A 22928-nucleotide genomic window follows, 5' to 3' on the forward strand; every position below is an offset into this window, starting at 1 on the left:
CTCATACAGAAGTCACGCCAAAGAGTCAATACAGTAGCCATCGCTCAACCTAGTCAGTCGTGTCCATGTTAGCATGAATAGCAAACTTCAGAGCATTGCTACCTCCTGGACTACCATGGGTAAGAGACATCTGAAGGTTACCTAGTACAGCCGGTAAAACTTGTGCCACTGGGCCCCAACGGGCAAGATGCAAGATTTTAAAAATCAAAATATACAACACATTTTCGGATTAAAGACAAGAAAAGCTGAAAGTGCGCTTTGCACATGTTAGACACATGAAACTGAGACAAGTGTAGTAGAAGTACCGTAAAAGCGTGACTTCAAATGCAAGATGAAGAAAATATGCATACAACGCAGTACTAATACATATAAATGAGTTGTACTTATGAGAGTTTCTTATGAACGTGTTTAACGTTTGCTGATGAAATTGTGTTGTTAATAAAGTGGCCTAGTGTTTCCAATGCTTTCTGCTAGAACGCACCATTTAGAAAAGTTGTTGCAAAAATGTGTAGGTATGATCTTTACATTTCTCATAATATTACTAGAGATTCTATAGTTTATGAAAAGTGAAAAACAAATTTTGTAGTATGAATCTAAAAAATAATATACTTATATGAGTGATGACTAAAATTGTGGTTGTAGGGCATTTCTAAAGTTAATGATTTCCTTGTATTAATTTCTGGTGAACGTTCTACATATTCCATATTTGAAATGATTTATTGTGTTTTATTTGATATTGATGTAGAGTTTATTTCATTTATATTGTTTAATGCCAATTTAAAGGCTTTTTCGAAAATGTTTTTTCTCTAATGCGGACCTTTCCCCTGACCTAATTCAATGGTTCATTTACAGCTAGTGAATTATTGCTTTTTTTGTTCTGTACATGTATAATTTTTAACATTCCTAAATGTTTCTTTAATGTTCAAGGTGAAATATTCCTGTGGGAAAAGGATTTCAGCTGTTGCTCTAGATGGATACTTTGTATTTATTTTTTCTTCCAATGTAGGCCTATGTGGACTTTAAAATCTTTCATTTCTCATGACCAACATGGGAAAGTACCTCACTGTTGCGAGTGTCCTAGGAGGCATTATGTGAATCTGAGCATATGACAGTCTTTCAATGGTAACGTGATGCTACATCACTTTTGCTAGAGACTTTATAAAAGAAGAAACTCCAAATGAGGGGCTACACCATACTTTTTCATTTCCCCTACCAAAGGATGCTATGCTGATGGATTTTTAATGATCACTAAGAACTATTCCCTTAATTTTGCACTGCTTTGCTGATACTACAGTTGGTAACTGATGGATTGAAACCTTTGCCAAAACATTTTCATTCTTCATTTACTTTTATTTCTTAGTTCTATGCTAATGGACTCACCCTTAATGGAGTTTAAATCTGAACACTCTCCCCTTCCACGTAGGATTTGAGCTGTCAGGGAAAAGATCTGTCATTCTGCCTTAATGGTAGTGGGACTCTGTAACTCTGTAAATTGGTCTTTATAATAACCATCTGATAAAGCTTTGCCTTACTATTTGGTGCCTTAATGCAAGCTGTGAAATTCTCAACAGAAATTCTCAAAAGATTGCTAATGGCAACAAATTTTAGATCTTTAATACAATAACCACATTAATCTAATACCTGCCTGAGTCTTGTTGGTTCTTCCATTAAAAATGTGCTAATCTACAAATAATTTAAATGCGTTGCAGGGAGAACCAGCAAGCTCCGTCACAACATCAAATATCACTTATCTTGTTCTGTGTTGCTTTTGCAGAGCTTTTGTTCTTCATATTTCTAGTTTGACTTAACTTCTTTAGAAGTTTGGGGCTTCACATTGCTATTCTTTATTTCTACAGCATGGTTGTAAGAGTGGTGTACCTAAATCTGATTTCAAATTTGTGAATTTGCTGTAAATAATTAAATATCCTCACTGGAAAGCTATAGTGATGATTTGGCTACCCTAATTTCCACCCCTCCTATCATAGGAGAAATATTCATCAGAGGATATTGCCTCTGTGGTAAATGGAAATGCTGCAGATTGTTTAATCACAAAAGGCCCAGTACGGTTTGAGTAGTAAGGAGAGTAACGGTATACCAAACATTTTACCATGCTTGCCCTGCAACAACGGCAGCTGGCATTCACTGACCTCAGGGCAAGGTGTACTGAGGAGAAAGGATTATGTTACTTAGCCTGTACATATCTGTTCTTGGCATATAGAGCTGTAGATTCACATGCTGTGCCTTCTCCTGCCATCTAGTGTCGAATCCGGATGCCTGCAAGTTGTTTTTCTTCAAAGAAGTGTTTGGAGTCACAAGGTAAGGGGACTCCTCCTCTTGGTAATAGAGCGCACGGTCATCGACTCCATTGTTAGATTGTTTTCCCGCAAGAGGGTAAGAATGTAGTAAATGTAATTAAAGAGATATCCATGCAGGTGTAATGTAAATGAGAACTGCAATGGCCATAGGTGTCTGGGTAGGAGGGAGGGCACATGTGAATCTACAGCTCTACAGGCCAAGAGCAGATGCTTACAGGGTAAGTAACATAATCCGGTCAAGGCATGTGTGCTGTAGATACACATGCTTTGATTAGACTGTATAGCAGTGCCCTCCAAAAAGCGGTGGCTAACTAGTGTACGCTGCAGTTGTTTGAAAAAGTCTTCATAGTACCGCTTGTCCTACATTAGGTTGTTGGCGTGCTAACACATCCACACAATAGTGTTTGGTAAATGTGTATGGTGTAGATCATGTTGCTGCTTTACAAATATCAGCTATGGGAATGTTACCTAAATAAAAGCCATAGATGCTCAGATTTTATAAATAGAGTGTGCTCTAGGAGGGGTCGATAAAATCCTTTTGGATTTAATATTGCATGTTTGGTTACATTTAACGATCTATCTAGAAATACCAGATTTTAAAATCGGTTTCCCTTTATGAGGGGGAGCAAATGCAAAAACAAATTGTTTTGTTTACAAAAATCTTTGTCCTGTCAAAGAGCATTAACGCTCTTTTAACATCTAAAATATGAGGAGCCCTTCCTGCTACCAAATCTGGTTGGGGAAAGAAAACCGGTAGCTCAACCGATTGCTTAATATGAAAAGCAAATACTGCCTCTGGAAGGAATTTTGGGTTGGCACGAAGAACAACCCTATCACTGTGAAGCTGGAAGAATGGTTCTTCTAAGGTTAGTTCCTGAAGCTCACACACAGATCTTAATGAGGTGATAGCAATTAAAAAATCAACCTTCCAAGAAAGGAACTGGAGGGGCAATTCTGTAAAGGTTCAAAAGTTGGGCCCATAAGTCTTGTTAGAAGAACATGGAGGTTCCACGTAGCTGCAGGTGGGACCTTTGGCTGTATTACTCTTTTAAAGCCTTCCATAAAAGCTGATACTCTGAACAAAGATAAATGTTGTCTGATTTGAAGGTACGCAGCCACTGCTGCAAGGTGTAGACGTATGGAGGTGTATGCCAGACCTGAGCATTGTAAATGCAAAAGATAACAAGTAATGTTTTGGAAAGATGCATTTAGGGGGTCAATTATTTGATTATTACAATAAATAACAAACCTTCTCCACTTTGTTGCATAGCAAGCTCTATGTGCTTCCTTAAGAATGTTTATGCAGATTTAGATATCCAAACTCTATGACTTCAGGAGCCAAATCGCTATGTTTATTTCCCTCGAGTTTGGTTGCATGATTTCGACATGGCTCTAAGTGAGAAAGTTTGGCATGAGATGCAACTTCCCGTGTGGAACTACTGATAGTTCAAGTAGTGCTGTAAACCATGGTTGACGAGCCCAAGTGGAAGCTGCTAGAATAAGGGTGAGGAACATCTGCCTGAGATTCCGAACCAGAAATGGAAGAAGAGGGAGAGGCGGAAAAGGGTAGGCAAATATTCTTGACCAATTCATCCATAGGGCACTGTCTTTGGATCAAGGGTGTGGGAACCTAGAGGCAAAGTTTTGGCATTTTGCATTTTGTGCTGTCGCAAAGAGGTCTATTTGTGGAAGTATGGAAGAAGGACTTTTGGGTGGAGTTCCCACTTGTGGACTTGTTGCCGCATCCTGCTGAGGAGGTCCTCAAAGTTGTTGTCCGTCCATGGGAAGGTGTTAAGCTAGAAGGTGGATTTTGTGATGTATTGCCCAACTCCAAATGATCTGAGAGAGGTGTGCCAGCCGTAGAGTGTGTGTGTCCCCAGTTTTTGTACATAATACATGGCTGTAATATTGTCCGCCAAGACTAGGTCAACCTTGCCTATAAGGTGCTTTTAATGCTAGGTGAACAGCTTGAAGCTCCAGGTAGTTGATGTGAAGATTCTGGTGTTTGGTGTCCCAGAGACCTTGAACTGTTAGATGCTGTACGTGAATCCCAGCTGTTGGAGACGTTTTATGGTAGTTTGAGTGTGTTGTTGACACCTATGATGTTTATTGGCTTTGATAAGCCAATCGTCTAGATATGGGAAGACATTTGTTTTCTTCTGACATGAGATGCTACCACAGCTAATCATTTGGTGAACACGCTGGGTGCAGTGGTGACTCTGAATGGGAGGACTTTGAATTGATAATGATTCCCTTCTATGACAAACCGGAGGTATTTGCGATGTGCCGGGTGAATAGGGATGTGAAAGTATGCGTCCTTTAAATCTAATGCTGACATGAAGTCCCCTTGCTGTAGAAGTGGAAGCCCTTGTTGAAGTGTTCTAATAGTATGTAAAGGTTTAAAGGCCTTAGATTTAAAATAGGCCTTAGAGAGCCGTCCTTTTTGGGAATTGTAAAGTATAGGGAGTAAACTCCTGACCCTTGATGTTGTACTGGAACTTGCGCTATGGCTCCCTTTAATAATAGAGCTTATATTTCCAGTTTGAGCAGTTGTGGATGTTCCAGAGAAGACCTGCGAGTGCGAGGTGGAATATTGGGAGGAATACTGGTGAATTCCAGGCAATAACCATGTTGGATAACATCTAAAACCGACTTGTCTGATGTTATTGACTGCCAAGAGGGAAGAAACTGCTGTAGTCAACCCTCAACAGATGTAGGATGATTGGGGGAATGATTATGGAGTCATTGTCTGTTGGTAGATGAAGAGGTATGGGTTGGTGTGCCTTTGCCCGACCTTTGGAGCGGTTACTCCTAAAGCTGCCTTGTACAATCCTCTAGAAGGAAAGGACTGACTTGGAGGCCCGTATGAAGATGTGGAGGCATCAGTGGAAGTGGTTTATGAAACTCCTCTGTAAACGATGCAACAAAAGGAGCCTCTATTGGAAGGTGTCTGAAGTGCCCCAATGGATTTAGCTACTTCTGTGTCTTTTTTTATCTTCTCTAAGGATTCATCCACTTGAGGGCCGAAGAGATGTTGTTTGTCAAATGGAACATTTAATCAACCCTATTGGACTTCGGGTTTAAAACCAGAGATACGCAACCAGGCATGCCTCCTTCAGAGGAAGCAGGTATTGATCTCTCTGGCAGCGGTGTCAGCAGCATCTAATGCACACTTAGTGGAGGAATTGGAAATACATTTTCCTTCCTGCACTAAATCCTGTCCCTTTTTGTTATGCTTTTCTGTGAGATATTGGAGCAATTCTTCCATCTAATTCCATCTAATTCCAGTGAGCTCTGTTTTATCTGGCAAGAAGATCCTGTGTATTGGATTTACACTAGGGATTGGTTGATTATGATCTTGCCGGAGGCATCTATGAGCTTCGACCCTTTGTCTGAAGGTGGTGAATCAGCTGTTTGTGAATTTACCCTTTTGCAAGCATTAGACAGATCCAATGAGTCTGGTGGAAGCTTATCTCTAATAAAAAATTGGGTCAGATAATGTGGGTTTGTACTTTGACAACACTAGGTGTAATAATGCGTGCACTGTCCTTAAAAATGTCCTCTGTGCAGGGCTGCTCGCTCTCGCCGGTGCTCTTAGCGCTTGCACTCGCACTTGAACTACTGGCCTCATGGGTAAGAGGAGATCCGCTGGGGAGAGGAATTGATGTGGGAGGGGGTGGGAAGAACATATCTCCCTCTACACGGATAATATCCTCCTGTATGCCCATAGACCTAGACAGACCTTTCATAGGCTTATCCATATTATACAGTCCTTCCGTCAATATTCTTGATATCGCATCAAGTGGGATAAACCCTTGGTGTACACTCGGACGGGGAAGCCTCCGGCTCAGACGTCGGCGTGTAAAGAGTTGGTCCACAAAGATTCCTTTAAACATCTTGGTATCTGGACCACTAAAACGGAAGAGGAGTTCATGCAGTTAAATGTGCACTCTCAGTTGGAAAGGTTGAAGAAGGATGTGACCCATTGGCAGCGATTGCCGGTCTCCCTTATGGGATGGGCCGTTTTGTCCAAAATGATGGCCCTCCCACACCTACTGTACGCTATACAGAATACCCTATTCCAGATCCCAAAAGCTTTCTTCCGCGCGGTTGAGTCTGAACAACGAACACTGATATGGAAGGGGGGGGGATGGGGGGTGGATTGTCCTAGGATCGCCCTGAGGAAATTACAGAAAGGGGTCTACGGAGGGGTATTGGCGGTTCCGGATATCAGAAAATATTACTGGGAAGCTCAGCTTGTTGATATTAATGGGTGGGTCTTTTTGTCGACTGAGGAGCCGGCCTACCGGGTCGACCGATTTGCTATAGGTGCGGGTAGCTATATGTCTGCTCTCTATGGGGGAGGAGGGGCAGCCCGTCCCTCCCGCTTCACACGCAGGCTGTGCTCCTGGCATGGCAGAAGGCGACTAAAATGATTGGCTGGGAGGCCAGACTCACCAAGCAAACGCCACTCTGGGAGGGGATTGTTTAAGTGGAAAGGCATCTGAAGGGTTTCCATAGGTGGAGTAGTATAGGCATTGATCTCCTTGGGGACATTTGGAAAAAGGGGAAGATGATTACATTTGATTGTCTCCAGACAGAGTTCTAAATGGGTAAGACCGAACACTTCAGATACCTACAGTTGAGACATGCACTCCACTGTCACTTGAAGGAAGGGGTCTCAATGCACAAATTACTTACTTCTGTAACAATACATCTGTAAGAGACATTAGTTAGTGATAGATTCCTTACCTTAGACTATTCCCAGGCGTCAGGTTGGATACGGAAAAGTTTTTCTGCTTAGCAGTATCTCTGTGCACCAGTAGGTGGCGTCCTGCGACTCCAGGTCTGTCACTGGCGTCGTAGGCGCCAAGATGATGTCACGGAGAGTACTTAGGCGCCACCCCTGCGCGCTGACGTCAGTTCGGTACACAACTATTCCGCGCCGAAACGCAGAGCCATGCAAGAGACTGACAATTGGTGCATCGAAATAGGGCCCTAAAAGGGGGATGACCTTAACCCTAGTAACCAGTTCGCAGAACGGGGAGGATGGGTGGGGCGGTAAGGAATCTATCACTAACTAATGTCTGTTACAGATATATCGTTACACAAGTAACTTGTGCATCTGAAAGAGACAAGTTAGTGATAGATTCCTTACCTTAGAATAGATACCCCAGCAATACCAACCCCGGTGGTGGGCCCGCAAACAGAATTACACCAGAAAGTCACAGAGCACAGAACGGCCAAAGAAGCCGTCTCTCCGGACCGGACGGTCAAGGCAGTAGTGCTTGGTAAACTTGTGCAGCAAGGCCCACGCAGCTGCCTGACAAATATCCTGCAGGGGGACTCCCAGTCCCAAGGCAGTAGTAGCTGCTGTTGCCCTGGTCGAATGGGCACGCAGCCCCACAGGAGGCTCCTTCTTGGTTAAGGAGTAACATGCTTTGATGCACAGAACGACCCACCAGGAGATGGTCCGTTTGTGCATCGCCCGACCTTTTTTGACGCCCATGTAGCCAACAAAGAGTTGATCATCCACCCGGAACTGCTGTATACGCTGCAGATAGAATGCGAGCGCACCTGGACGGTGGAGCCTCTCCTCTTCTCTTGAAGGATGCGGAAAGAAGGTGGGCAAAGTGATGGTCTGCCCGATGTTGAAGGGCGTGACAACCTTTGGCAGAAAAGAAGGACGGGTCCTTCAAACCACCTTGTCCTGGTGACCAGAAAGGGAAGGAGGTTTGGAAGAAAGGACCTGGAGCTCACTCACTCTTCTGGCAGAGGTGATAGCTACCAGGAAAGCAGTCTTGAGAGTAAGAAGACGTAAGGGACAGTTATGAAGGGGCTCAAAGGGAGTGCAAATCAGAAAAGTCAAGACAAGATTCAAGTCCCACTGAGGCATTATGAAGGGTACTGGAAGAAATGTATGCGTAATGCCTTTAAGAAAACGGTTAACAACCCGGGACTTAAAAAGAGAAGGCTGATCTGGAAGCCATAGAAAGGCAGAGATGGCCGAAATATAACCTTTGACAGTGCCCAAAGCAGAGCCCTGCAGGGCCAAAGAGAGAAGGAAAATAAGAACCTCAGAAAGCGGGGCAGAATTGGGCTCCACAGTCTTAGCTGTGCACCATGCCACAAATCTATTCCACCTACAGGCGTACACTGTTTGGGTTGAGGGAGGCCTGGCTGCCAGAATGACATTACAGACTTCGGGAGGAAGATCGAAAGGTGTTAACTGTCGCCGCTCAATCTGCAAGAATGGAGGTAGGGGCTGGACAGGTTCGGGTGGAGGACCATCCCCTGCCGCTGCGACAGAAGATCCTCCCGAAGAGGCAGACGGTTCGGGGGGGGGGGGGGGGGGGGGGGGGGTCGATGCTCATACTGAGTAGCTCGGGATACCAAACTCTTCGAGCCCAGTCCGGAGCCACAAGAATCACTTGGGCCTGGTCACGCCTGATCGTCTTCAGCACTCTGGCAGAAGTGGTATAGGCGGAAAGGCGTACAATAGACCGCAGCTCCACTCGGGACGAAAAGCATAGCCGAGTGAGTACTGCCTTGGAAATTCCAACGCGCAGAACCGATGACATTGCACGTTCTCTTTGATGGCGAATAGATCTAACCGAGGCTCTCCCCACTGCAGAAATAGACCTTGCACCAGGTCCGAGTTCAGACGCCATTCGTGATCCACCATGCACCGGCGGCTGAGTTAGCCTGCCCTGGCGTTCAGAGAACCTGCCAGCTGTTGAACCACCAAGGTAATGCCTTGATGTTCCAGCCATGTCCAGAGGCACAGAGCCTCCTGACAGAGTCCACAACCCTACCCGGCCCTGTTTGTTGCAATACCACATGGCGGTGGTGCTGTCCGTGAACTCCTGCACTACACTTCCCCGGACAGAGGGAAGGAATGCCTTCAGTGCAAGCCGGATCGCCCGCAGCTCCAGAAGGTTGATACGGAGCCGGGACTCCGCCGGAGACCAGAGGCCTCTGATCTCCGCCTCTCCCATGTGGCCTCCCCATCCCAGGAGGGACGCATCCGTCACCACCGTCTGCTCCAGTTGGGGAAGGGAGAGGGATCTGCCACTGACCCAATCGCGATTTGTGAGCCACTACTGCAACTGTCGTGCAGCGCCCTCTGGGATCAGACAGGTTGTCCTGATGCTGTGCCCACTGGAACTTGAGGTTCCACTGCAGAGCCCACATATGCCACCTTGCATGTGCCACCAGCAGGATGCAGGAGGCCATCAGGCCCAGACACCGTAGGGTCATCCTGACTGAAACCCGGGATAGAGGCGAAACAGCGTCAAATCCAGAACCGCTCCAAAGAAGGGGCGCTTCTGAGAGGGACTCAGGTGCGACTTCGGCACATTGATGGAAAACCCCAACAAGTGCAGGAGGTCGGCCGCAGTCTGGAGGTGGGTGACGACTGCCTGAGGTGAGCCTGCCTTCCACAGCCAGTAGTCGAGGTAGGGGAAGACTGACACCCGTGACCTGCGCAGATGAGCTGCGACCACCGCCATCACCTTTGTGAACAACCGAGGGGCACTGGTAAGGCGGAAGGGGAGCACGGTAAACTGAAAATGCTCCTGACCTACCGTGAACCGCAGGTAGCGCCGCTGGGCCGGCAGGACAAGGATGTGGAAATGGGCGTCTTGCAAGTCCAACGCCACCATCCAGTCTCCAGGGTCCAGGGCAGCCAGGACCTGAGCTAGAGTTAGCATCTTGAACTTCTCCTTCCGGAGAAAGCAACTGACGTCCAGTCCAAGATGGGTCATAGGCCCCCTGTCCTTCTTGGGGACCACGAAGTAGTGGGAATAACAACCACTCCCTACTTCCTGACCGGGAACGTGCTCAATGGCCCCCTTGGCCAAGAGGGCCGTGACGAGAAGAGCCAAATGGTCCCCTGACATGCGGTGGTACCGAGGTGGCATGGCCAGAGGGAAGGACAGAAAGGAGAGCGAGTAACCAAGACAGATTATCTGAAGCACACACTTGTCTGAGGTAATTTCGCGCCAGTGGTGGAGGTGGTGACGTACCCTGCCACCCACTGGCGGGGGGGTGCTCCTTGAAGCTCGGATTAGGAAGGCTTAGAGGCAGAAGCAGCGGGGCTGGAGGTGGACTGATCCGCTTGCTGGTTACCAGACCGGCCCCTGCGAAAGCCGCGGCCACGGGTGCTCTTACCCTGGCCACGAAAGGAGCGAAACCCAGACGTGGCAGGGGCCTTTGTGGAAAGACCCAAAGAATTGGCTGTGGCGTGCGAATCTTTAGAGGTCGAGATGGAGAGCCTCCGTGACACGCCGCAACACCATAGTATAGGGAGCACCTTCCACCATAGTAGGCGGAAGCAAGGCAAACTCCGGGTCAGAAGACACGTCAAGTTCACCCACATCTTGAAGGTCATCCATCCAACCTTGCTCAGAGTCAAACTGCCACGCAAGGGGGTCCTCGGAGCCGTCCCAGTCCTCGTCCGGCTCAGGGGTAAAAGGAGCCCGGCCGCGGCGGCAGGGCCGGAGCCAGAGAGGGGGCCACCCCAGAGCCGCATCCCAACGTGGATCCCAGGCCGGAACAAAATGGTCCGGGAACCGGGGTAGGGGCAGGATAAACGGCACCCAGTGCGACGCCTGTGGCAGAACCAGAGACGGCGCTGGGGCCAGGGCCAAGGGCAGCGCCGGAGCCAGCGGTGATACACCTTGTGGCGCTGGGGCCGGAGCCGAGGGTGCTGGATCCAGTGGCTCTGGGGCTGGCGCCACAGGTGGTGCTGCCGGGCGGACAGGATCTGGACCCCGGAACGTGGGGCCTGCAGGCGCGCCGCGGGAGCCAGAGGCCTAAATAGGCGGTCCATGGCAGCAAGGAACTCTTGCACCTGTTCGGGAGTCGCTAACGGACCCGGGTATAGTGGGTAGGCCTCGGGACTCCAGGTTCCGGGGAAGCCGCAGGGGCGGAGCCCCTGGACCCCACGTCTGCCTCCAGAGAGCGACGGGGGGGACGTCGGAGAGCGAACGCGCTTCTTTTTATGGCATCGCTTACCAGAATCTGAAGGGGGAGACTTCGAGTCCGAGGAGCGACAGCTCCGGTCCTGCGAGCCGTCCAGCGAATGGCCCGAGACCTGGAGCAGCGGTGAGAGAAGTGCAGACATCATGTGGGTCCGCCACCGACATATTACGGTGGCACGACCCGCAAGACTTAAAGGAGGGCATCCCTACGTGCACCAGGAGACAAGAAATGGAGACAAAAGTCTCGAAAAAAGTGGTCAAAAATCACTGAGGTATGTGCTCAATCTGGATCTGCGCTTTCGGTGCGGAAAAGGAAAGAACTGACGTCAACTCGCAGGGGTGGCGCCTAAGTACTCTCCGTGACGTCATCTCGGCGCCAAAAAGTTTCAGTAGAAGGAAGTTGTTCAGCGACTTAAGCTATTCCAGGGTATATGATCGTAGAGCCCTTGAATATGACAACTTATAATCCAGTGTCAAATCAGGTGGCCAAGATAGTACAAAAGCATTGGGCCATACTAAACACAGGCAGTTTAGAGTGGGATAAACCACTTTTTTTCATATAAAAGAGGAAGAAGCTTGAAAGACAGTTCAGTATACACAAGACCCCAACAACAAAAACAACCAGAGGCAAATACAATCACCAACGCCTGGGGACTACCCAAAATAAGAGGACATCATCCGTGTGGCGATTGTAGCGTTTGCCACTTAACACAACCCACAAAAACCCTTAACTTGGAACCTGGAAAAACCTGGGAGATACGCCGACATACGAACTGTAACTCCATGAACATCATATAACTCATAACTTGCCCATGTGGCTTAAGATATGTTGGTATGACGAGCCGCAAAGTCAAAACTAGAATCTGCGAACATAGGAGTAACATCTGTTGCAAACGCAACATATCACATATGACCAACCATTTTCTGGAACAATGTCACACCCCTAATGACATGCGATGGGTAGTGATAGAGCAACTGGACCGCGACACAAATAATATTCAACAAGAATTATTGGATAAGGAACAGAGATGTATATCTCGTATGTCCACACATATTCAAGGGCTCAACAATAATATACCCTGGAATAGCTTAAGTCGCTGAACAACTACCATCTACTGAAACTTTTATGGGTTGGTACATTACAATGGTTGAGCTCTGACACTGCACTGAGCAGAGTTTAAAAAGAAATGTAAAAGAAAAAATAATATGTGCCACTACCGTAGATCATGACTAAGAGTACTCATTTCTGAGAAATCGCAGTTGAACCAAGCGATTATAATATTCACATTCTGACTAAGCCTGCATCTAATCATACATTATGGATCTGGCTCCAGCAGAGTTCATGTTTAAATAAGATGATGAAACACACTGATTTTCCTTCTACCCCAGTACTGTGCTATTTTCATTCTCACTGCAATAATCTTTAATGCAATGCCTTAGCGCCACTAACTACCAGTACAGGGTTAGTTAGCGCTTTAGAGCAAACCCTCATCCGCGTCACACGCCATGCGTGATGACGCGCCTAATACCAGGAAATGGTTCCTACCATCAGATCGGTTAGCGCTCTAAGCTCAAACCGCCTTGTTTCACCGATCCGCGTCACAACCCCTATGCGTGATGACACGCATAGTACCCGGAAGCGTCTGCATCAGAAGGACGGTTACGATAAAATAGCGGCACACACGGAGATGGTTGCCAGCCTGCTCCTGAGGACCACATCTAGGTGACCCGGCGGACGCGACCTCCACAGAAAGTCAGATCAGACCATTTGGAAGTGCAGCCAATTTCCCGCTGCACTACCGATATGCTTTGCCACACGATCTGATAAAACAGAGATTGCCTTAAGCATCAGTCAGAATGTCCTCATTTACTCTCCCCTTTGTTTTTAAACTTTAGTATGTAACTAACAAGAGGCCCGCTCCCCCCCAGGACCAGATATGCAAGCCTTCAAATCGTTTAAAGTAATTATATGCCAAAAGCCTATACCTACTTATTGTTGACACACAGTGCTGTATAGTTTAAAGACATACTTTTTCACAGCGCACGTTAATCATCTGAAGACTCCTCACTTACTTAATCATCAGGAGTCCTACAGATTAGTCACTGCTACTGTGTGTCCTGATACTCAGGGCATAACAGTGCACCTTCCTCACAATGTTGAAAGGCATAATCACTACACTTTTTGTATGTTGTCTAGTATGCATGGCATGTGTATGTAAGCTGTTTCACGTTTATCTGACACTTCGTGCTGCATAAGCACAAAAGTATTTACCACCACCAATTGCGGTATTCATTGAATGAATTTTATGTTTTACTTACCTATTGAACTGTACTACATTGTTCCTTCCTTATAGGTACGCGAAAATTCTCGAGGACCCACAAACGGTTAGTCCTCCATGCATATATAGCACACCTTAGCGCGAGTGCTAAAAATGCTTTACACGTGGTAATCATTTTTTACCACTCACTTTTCTCACATCACTCACCTTTTTTCTGGGAGGTCCTGAAGAAAGCTCCATAATTTGTTTAGAGAGCTGAAACATGTTGACCACGATATGGTAATAACAAGCTACACATAATATCTATAACCCATTACCCACTCTCCTGTTTTATAAATATACCCCAGATCACCAGGAATAAAGTAACGGGTAGATTTCTGGAGGTATTTTTACATTCACATTATCACACTCACACACACCTCAACCAGCTTCACTGTAATCAGGTGTCGCAGCACGGCCGGATAGCATTCGGCTACCTGGCTGGGACCAGATGATGAAGAATGACACCAACTAGGTTGGTGTGTGAGGGTCTTCTTATCAAACCGATGAGGTGCCAGACACTCTAGTGGCAGACATAACTTGGCCGTCCTTTTTGGTTATTAAATACTTCAGGGACATGGACGGTCGTCCTATAGTCCTAGCTCTCTAAACTTTGTTTTTTTGGTTTTTATATTATTACCTTTAACATGGGATGAGACTGAGATGTTTTGTGCGAAGTGCCTAAGGTTTCAAATAAAAAGTCTTCTTCGAAGGCTTCTTTGTGTAAAGGGACCCCTTGATATGGAGCTGCCCTTGCTCCTGATAGGAGGTGTTATCATCAGGAGGTGAGGGTTTTGCAGGTTAAAGATCAGGATCTGTGTATCCTGAATGCTCTATATAATAATCATTCCAGGGATCTGGTGGGGCTTCATAATGGTTGGTTCTCATCACCTGCACACACACATCTAATTGACATGCGTACAATCAAACAACATAAAACAAAAATCATTCTGGTCTTTTCCTGGTCTTTTAATTCCAAATGCCAAGCCAGGTTTCATCGAAAGGGGAAGACCCCACGACTTCTTCAGGGCTGTCAGGCTCTCTATTGTCTTATCACTCTTTCCTCTCCGCCAGTTCTACTTCCGACCCGGGTGGTCTATTTTTAAAAGATGCCCATCGTATATGCAAAAAAATTCCTGCAAAAGTATTCTGCATGTTTACGCGACTACAAATAAGGTTAGGTTTTACAATGCAGACTCCACTAACTTTGAGAGAGCGTACTCACTTGCCGGGCAGAATAAAGAAAATCACGGACAGCGACAATATCCTTTTAATGTTTGGCAGTGGGTACTTTATTTCATATAATACATGGTCACACCGCCACCCTTACCACATACTGCTTAAATCCTTGGTGTTTTGCTCTTTCGTATGAACGAGATAAGATGTTTGACATGAAGAATCTGTAGTGCAAAATTAAAGGCACCGAAAAGCAGTTTGATATTTACTGCAAAAAGATATCAGAACCAATTTAATACAAATCAGATTTAAAGAAATGCTACAGACACAAAAACATGATGTGTGGCTTTCTTTTTCTTATAATAAATAGTGCAAAAAATAAACATGTTGCCATAAATATCTCCTTCTGCTAATCACCGCTCATCTAGAAAAACGAAGCAGAAGAATACCCAGGTTTCAGTTTCTCTGTTTAAGCTGCATCTTTAATAATGCTCCCTGACGGTAGGCACTAAGCGGGCATTATCATGTCATATCTAAACTATACTAAGCTATTACATATGAGCAAAAACAACAGTTGATGGACAGAATGCCAGAAACCGGTCCCAGGATGCTTGTTTCCGGTCCAGGGAAGACATGGCTTGGCAGTTCGGGCTGGACTGTTCCCATGAGGCACAGGGTCAGACTGATTTGCATATGGCCATGTCTGAACTGGGGTGGCAGAGTGAGCTAAAGAATGGTGATGGGTTATACCCAGATCAGTTGACTGCGGGTGAGTGTTTGATTTGCTCAAACGCTCCGTCCATCATCCCCTTTTGTATCGCATTACATATGAGCAGCAAAACAATTCCTCTATGACAGGTAACTAGAGACGTCATAAGATGCCTGAATTAAGCAATTTAGAGGTTGGACTGCAGGCCTCTGTGTTTAAATTAAATGAACTTTAACAAAGTTTACATTTTGACACCACGTTGATGCATTAATAGCCGTGCCATTTTGCATTTTATGTAAGGTCTCATTCACAACATGTGGAGGGATCTCTGTTTATTTAAATGTTCACACTAGAACTGATCTATACACAGCTATCAACAAAGCTGCCAGTCAATAAAAGAAAGCAACCCTCGTACCTCCATGTGTTAGTGGTACTGCCATTACAAAGACATTTTGCCTATTTGTAACTCAGTGACCAACAGTAAGGGTTGCTGAAGACAAATACCCCACTTTACAAAGCACTCCAGTAATCAGAGCGGACTGTTGTGAAAACTATAGGCTCGGTCTTTCTTCAAATAACCCGCCTCTCTGTACATGAGATGACAGGAGAGCTAAACAGACATGCAAGCACATGAGCAAAAGCAGTCCCCAGAGTGACATGGTGTTTCACTCATGAGAGTAGCTTCATTTTCAAAGGTTATGCACCTCGCCTTTGATACCCAATCCACTGAAAACATAAAAGCAACATATGTGAGGAGAAACAAAGATCCCAACATACCGTGGTGGGCTCTGTGGTACTTCCTGTGAGGGACTGCAGCGCTCAAACAACAATCCATATTTAGATGGCCAGACACAGCCCACCTGGAGCATAAAAATAATATACAATAACATATACAGAAAATAGGACAGGAAGAACTTGTAAACTTGATCAATCTGGCATACATCACATTCAAATCTTACGGGACAGTGTCTCATTATGTGAGCAATATGAAAATAACTATGCATAATGTATGCGATCTTTGAAGATTTCTACGTTTGCCCAAAACTCAGAATACCTGTTCTGGGAAACTAGGAGCAGGCCAAAGGTTCGGAGCATAACTAAGTAAGAACAATAGCGCCACAGGGCACAAGTCCTAATAAAAGAAGTGGGGGGACGCTGACGTCACAACAGGAAGTGACGTCACGAAAGGTGGCTTGCACCATCAGACTACTCATTGCCTCCCCTCGCACACCCCTTAGATGCGATTGCATCAGAGAAGCCAGCGTGTGAGCAGCGTTGTGAATGAGCTCCGACCTCGCCCCAGAGAGGCCAAAGAGTGAATGTGTGGCTCCATTTGCTCCAGTAATCGAGCGCCTGGTAAAATAAGTGGGGGGACGCCGTCCACCCGCGTGGTACCCCGGCTCAAGCCCTGTAGCGCCATAATTAAAAATAAAGTGTCCAAGAGAACAACGCAGCTACTGAAAAGGCAGAGATAGAATAGATACAAGTACAGCAAGACAGGCAAATAAGGTGTCATTTACATGTTAACCCCTGGGAGTGTGCTGAGGTGGTAATTGGGAAGCAGATGAAGAAAACAGGGAAGAAATTTACAAATATGTAATTTCAGCGCGAAACAAAAAATTGGCTGGCTAAGGAGAAAGGAGTAGAGGTTTTATGAAGGCAGTTTTAGCAAAGAAAAACGTTTAAATACGTTTAAATCAAAAGTCAATGTCAAAACTGAGTTGAGTGGGATGGGGCACTCTAACTCACAGACAAGGGGCAACAAAGTTATTCATGCTCCAGAGACATGTGTTCCCAGGATTTAACCCGGCGGAGTCACTCGGAGAAACTTTGCCAAGAGCACCCTGAAAATGTTTCACCATTGAGGCCTCGATCCAAACAAGTCATACCAGCTACATCAAAAATACAAAATCAGGAGCAGCTGGAAAGTTGGCCTCAAATGGTTTTACATGCGTGAGTTTGTGTGTGAATGTTTATGTAGACACATGCACATCCCTTTAAGTGCAGGTCAACATATTCATAGCAAATAAATAGATTAGCTTATGCTTACAGATTTGTTTTTCAAAATGGCAATACAATCTATTTGGAACAGTGTAAGTGCTTAACTATTGTTAAAGAGAAAATGATATGCGAGAAAATCACACTACTGCAGACATTAGTAGAGAGAAATGCTGAGCGATACATGGTTAAAGAGCAACATATGCCTTGGTTTCATAAAGATGCAACATAGGTTAAAGATCACCAGGAAGCAGAAACACAAGCAGGTTCTCAGTTAAATAGAAAAACATGTTTATAAGCCTTGAAGAGATTATAAATCACAGCACACAAGCAGAGTCCATTCTCGTTGTTAATTGAGATGTGGTTCAGAAAATGTTAGTCGAAGGGGACTTTAATCTAAACCATACAGATTCAGATAAGAAGTCTTGGGAGCAGAGTAATAAAAATGAACACACTCGGGGAAAGAATATTAATGTTTCATTAAAGCTTTGTTAGAACCATGATAAAGAGAAACGGTTACGAAGTTAAAAGACAGGTGATGTGACGTTTATGGAAAAGTATATAATTAACTCCTGCATTCTTTGACCAGTTATTGGCTTTTTTAGACAACTGTGTTTAGGTCATCAATTTTTAAACTATATAAGCAGCTGTCTGCAAGTAGCAAATTGAGATCAACTTTTCAGCTCTACGGAGGTGAGTGGTCTCCCGGCCATTGTGATTAAACCTACTTTTGCCTTGCCAGAGAGATGTGAAGGTCTTCCTTCTACCAGCTTCCGAACTCCACCTTCGGTCTTCCTCGATACAATGCTACTGTGCTGCTGCATTGTATTTGTGAGAAGTTGGGCTGGTATATGCTGTCCACTATTCTAGTGGGCACCTTGCACCAGTCCAATCGACCCTTATTGATGATGGCTGTAAAGTCAACCTTATAGAAAGCTATCCTAGGGTTAGCAGTGGTAAGCAGTCTTCAGGCTAAGACTTCAGAGAGCAAATTAAGCTAGTTGTTTTACCAATTATAATCTCTTGAGTACCAAATGAAAGCATGCCACACAAGGTATATATCAAATATATATGGATTTATTCTAAACACAACCCCTCTGGACTCTTTATGAGGTCAGAGGTAAAAGTACAATACAAGGAACTTAATTAGCATATAAGTTGCACAGTATACGTTCTGTCCTAGGGGCCTCATAAACCATATACTAAAATAGTGGTATAAGAACCGCGTGAGGAATAGAAAGCAGACCTAGGGCCTGGGGAATCGCTGGGACTTCTAGGAACAACCAAGGGTTAGGATGTAGGAGGCCCACGGGAGACGTGTGCAGTGTCTAAACACAGCCGCAGGTTACCATTGACTTTCTATGGGAAACAAACAAGTTACAAATTTACAATTTAAGGACACTTCTAGGATAACTACGATGGAACCCTTTTAGACTTAGACACTTGGAGGGCCAACACCCTCGAGACTACCAGAGTACTCGTGTTACCTCACCCACGGAATCCGGGTGCATAGGTGTCTTTCGGTGTCGGGTTTCATCGTCGATTCCAATGGAGAGCTGCGAAGAAGTGCTGCAGGCGACCAGAGGAAAAGTGTCCGGGTGGATCCAAGGGTGGATTGAAGATCTAAAGAACCTGAAAGCAGAGGAGACAGAGTCTGGGCCACTAGCCAGTGACTAGGGTGGCAATAGAAAGATGCCACCAGATGTCGGGTGATTTCAGGTGAAAAGGTGAAGTTTGTCTCTTCAGCCACGAGGACCAGGAGGCGTCGACGACGACCAGGAGCTGGATTCGAGCTGTCCCACGAAGGATTTAGTTGACTGCGGTGTTGGTATCCGGATGGGACCTAACAAGCCTTGGCAACCGCAATCCACGCAAGATGTCGAGATTGGCTTCGGTGCAGACCAGCAAGGTCTGGGGCGCTTCTCCTTTGCAGGGAAGCTGGAGCAAGCCTGGAGCAATCAGGAAAGCAAAGTAGTTTCAAGAGTGGTCTTCCTGGGGGCTCACTAGCCAACGGGCAAGGAACCGCGAAGACGCGTTGAGCTGAAATGCACAAAGCGGGCCCACTGGACACTCGTGGAGTGTGGGCCTTTGAGCTTTGGTGCAAAAGGTGCTCGGGGCTGGGGCTTCTAGCACCCCAATGCACAACTTCGGGATACCACGGGAAGTAGGTGCAGCTTGCAAAATGCTGGATGTCCAGAAGTTCCAGTCCCACGTCTCTCGTGTCCGCCACGGGTCTCAGCTTTGCTGTGAGCGAAGGTCGGGGTCAGAGATGTCTGGAAGTCCGTGTCCTGTGTCGCAGATTCTTCGGGATCCGGCGGGAGCCTCGAAAATGCAGACCGGCAACGTTGCTGTTGGTGCCTCTTTGAACAGGGTGGTCACTCCTTGACCGACCACAAGGGAGATATCTTCCGTCTTCCAGTCACAATGGATTGTTGAAGGTCCAGGATATATGTTGCAGAGTTTCGTTCAGGGTAATCTAAAGTCTTAGGGACTGGGGTTCTATACTTATAGTAAGTTAAGGGGTTGGACTAACTCTAAGGTCCCTCCTATGGGTGGACCTGGGGAGGGGGTGGTTACACCCCTTCCCCTTTGTCCAGTTTCGCGCCAGAGCTGGGGCTGAGTGCCCCAGCAACCGGTTGGAACTGGGAAATGCATGGAGAACCTTGTGTGCCCCAGGCAGTGTCTGAAAAGCATTCACTGAATGCAACCCACCCTGCCCCAATACACTAAAGCCTGTATGGGGAGGTGCCAGCATCTCCCTGGTCAGGAAACCTATTGTCCAAGCCTTCCCTGCCGGAGTTTCGTCCAGCAGCAGGAGGGCAGACTCGTGTCTGTGGCAGCAGCATCCATTTTGTGATGCTGGGGATCTGTTTAACTTTAACCGGGTAAACCAGTAACTACATGTCTTCTCCCTCTAGAAGGGTGAAATGCTACCCCCGCCGCCAGAACTGGTGGGGTTAGTATTCCATAGTGTTTGACACCTTACACGACATGTTTTGATAAAGCCTAACCAAAGTTAGCATTAACACCGAGGATTATAATACGAGTATATGGTATGGCTAGATCATAGAACAGCTATAAGGAGATGGTTCCGAAAGCTGCAGAGGGGCTCAGCTCATGCTAGGGCACCTCTCACATAAAACCAAGCACTCTACCTCCAGGATTGTCGAGGTCTGCCTTAGGAGTGGATTATAGGTGTATATGTGTCTATATAGGTATAAAGATATAGGTATACTATATCTAAGTTAGGGGTGATTACACCACCTTACCCAGGCTGTAAGAACAGACCTGTGGTGTCAGTTTGGAAGGCTATCCAGGGGTGGCACAATACATGCTGCAACCCCTGGTAGGCCTAGGGTGCGCCTATGCCCTGGGTACCTATGGTACACTATACAGGGGCTCACAAGGGTGACCCAGTAACCAATCTGGTATGTACCTAAAGTACATGGAGTCCATTTTATAGAGAAAGCAGATAGCCTGGGGCCCTGAATAGCAGAGTCCCAGTCCAACTAAGTCGAAAACCAGCAAAACACCAGGCAAAAAGTGGGGGTAACCATATAGTCAGATATCCACCTTCCTACAGTATTGAGGAAGACCGAAGGTGGAGCTAGGATGCAGATAGTCGGAAGACCTTCAGCACTGCAGCAATTCCTCCTCTGTGATGGAGTACGAGCGGGCGGCAGAAGTACGAGCTTGCGGCAGGAGTCAGTCCGGACACTGGGAGGCCTTGGATTTAAACCTATGGAGACCCACTCAGCCTGTCAGGATCTGAGCGAGCGCGCCTGCCAAAAACTTCATTTCCCATGAAGCTCAGGCCTAAGACTACACTACCCAGATGCCCCGGCGGTAGTGGTGAAAGCAGGGCGGGTTCCGAGGCTCGGTGCTCGTTATTCCGTGTATTTGTGTGTCAGGGCGGCTGTCCTGAGGTTCCTGGCGTTTCTCCCTGTTTTCCCTGGCCGGTCGGATGATCGTGGTTCTCCAGTGCGTGAAGGAAGACGCCATCCCAGTAACCGAGCGAGCGCTGCTTAGCGCGTGTGTTTCCTGTTTGTTCTCTGTGTACATTCGGACTCTAGCATTTCCTATGATTGGATTTCCCTCGCGGCTGCGAGGAGTGATTACTGTTCTGTACATTTGTATTATCTGGCGCTTGGCTTTCAAGACGTACAAACTCTTTTCTATTTTCATCTTGACTGTTTTTCCTTCATATGGTGTGGCGGAATGCAGGGGGTGGATTCACATACCTCCGCATTACCGTCATGAATACATGACGAGTACTTGATCTGTTAACCTCAGAGGATTACAAATACCATAGCGGAAGGTAGTAGTGAATAAACTACGCCTTGCCGTATTTGGGTTATCCATTTCGTGCTGGGAAAACTTTATGGTCAAGCAAAGAAGTATTTGCTTGCATACTAAGAAAGACACATTAATCTCCTGAAAAAGGCTATTTATTTGTTTCTTACGGATCCCTTTTGTTTAGAGCCTCAGTTAAGATAGATGCGGTAGGTTTCCTGAGAACATTGGTAATTCATATGAGAGGGTTTGAATCCATATGCTAACCTGTTGTTATTTTGTTTGTACAGAATGCATGGGAAGTAAGAAGATTAAGTAGGAAGGCTGGCGCAAGTCTTTCTTACAGGTGAACCATGCGTATTGCTTATTAGTGAGAATATACTGAGAGTAGGGGTTACATATAAACTTATGTTAACCGTTATATGTTTTCTCTTACAGCTTCTGTTCCTTTGCTGCCCCTTCCCTTCTTATCTTTTTCTTTTGGGTTTTTTCCCCTTTTTGGGGTTTTTCCCGCACTGTATCGTCTGAACACCCTGTGTAATATATTCGGGGTGTTCGGAGGGTCCGGAGGTGGAGCATTGTTACTGCATAAGGATCCTGCAGAGTGCAAACTTGACACAGCCTGATGGCTGCTGTTTGCATTAACAATGAACTTTGAATGAGGATGAGGGCTGATGAAAAAAATTGGCGGTGATAACGGCCTCTGGTGTAATTTCCCTTTGCTGTACATTGATGCAATGTAATTACATTGAATTGAATTGCTTGGGGGAAATAAAACTAGGGCATTTTTGGAATGCAACACTTATTGGTAATTGAACAGTACATTTTAATGCCAGATGCAATGAAAAATCTGTCAGCTACTTGTGGGCTTTGAATTTGGTTAATACTTGAACAGACAGGCGGAGTGACCAAGTGACATCAAAGGACTGGATACTAATTCCATGTCCGGACCGGAGGGGAGGATTATGCTATCCTTTCTTCGCTTTAATCACCATATTCACTAACAGCAGCCATTAACACAAAACAACTACATTTCCCATGAAACCAGGGAAAATGAGAACAGCAATCTCATTATTCCCTTCACAGTGTTCACATTTCAGGCTATATAATACTCCATGTCACTTCCTGCAATCCT

The 22928-nt window shown here is 46.0% G+C and overlaps 1 protein-coding gene across 1 annotated transcript in view; it reads right to left on the minus strand.

Annotated features, from left to right (window-relative positions):
- Positions 1-22928, minus strand: part of ANAPC1 (anaphase promoting complex subunit 1) — an 815950-nt gene that overhangs the window by 737979 nt on the left and 55043 nt on the right. The window contains exon 5 of the mRNA XM_078648767.1: positions 16280-16362. Within this exon, the coding sequence (XP_078504893.1) occupies positions 16280-16362 (83 nt within the window). The remainder of the gene's footprint in view (positions 1-16279; positions 16363-22928) is intronic.

The sequence above is a fragment of the Lissotriton helveticus genome, chromosome 6 (assembly GCF_964261635.1).
Source record: "Lissotriton helveticus chromosome 6, aLisHel1.1, whole genome shotgun sequence".
NCBI classification, from domain to species: Eukaryota; Metazoa; Chordata; class Amphibia; order Caudata; family Salamandridae; genus Lissotriton; species Lissotriton helveticus.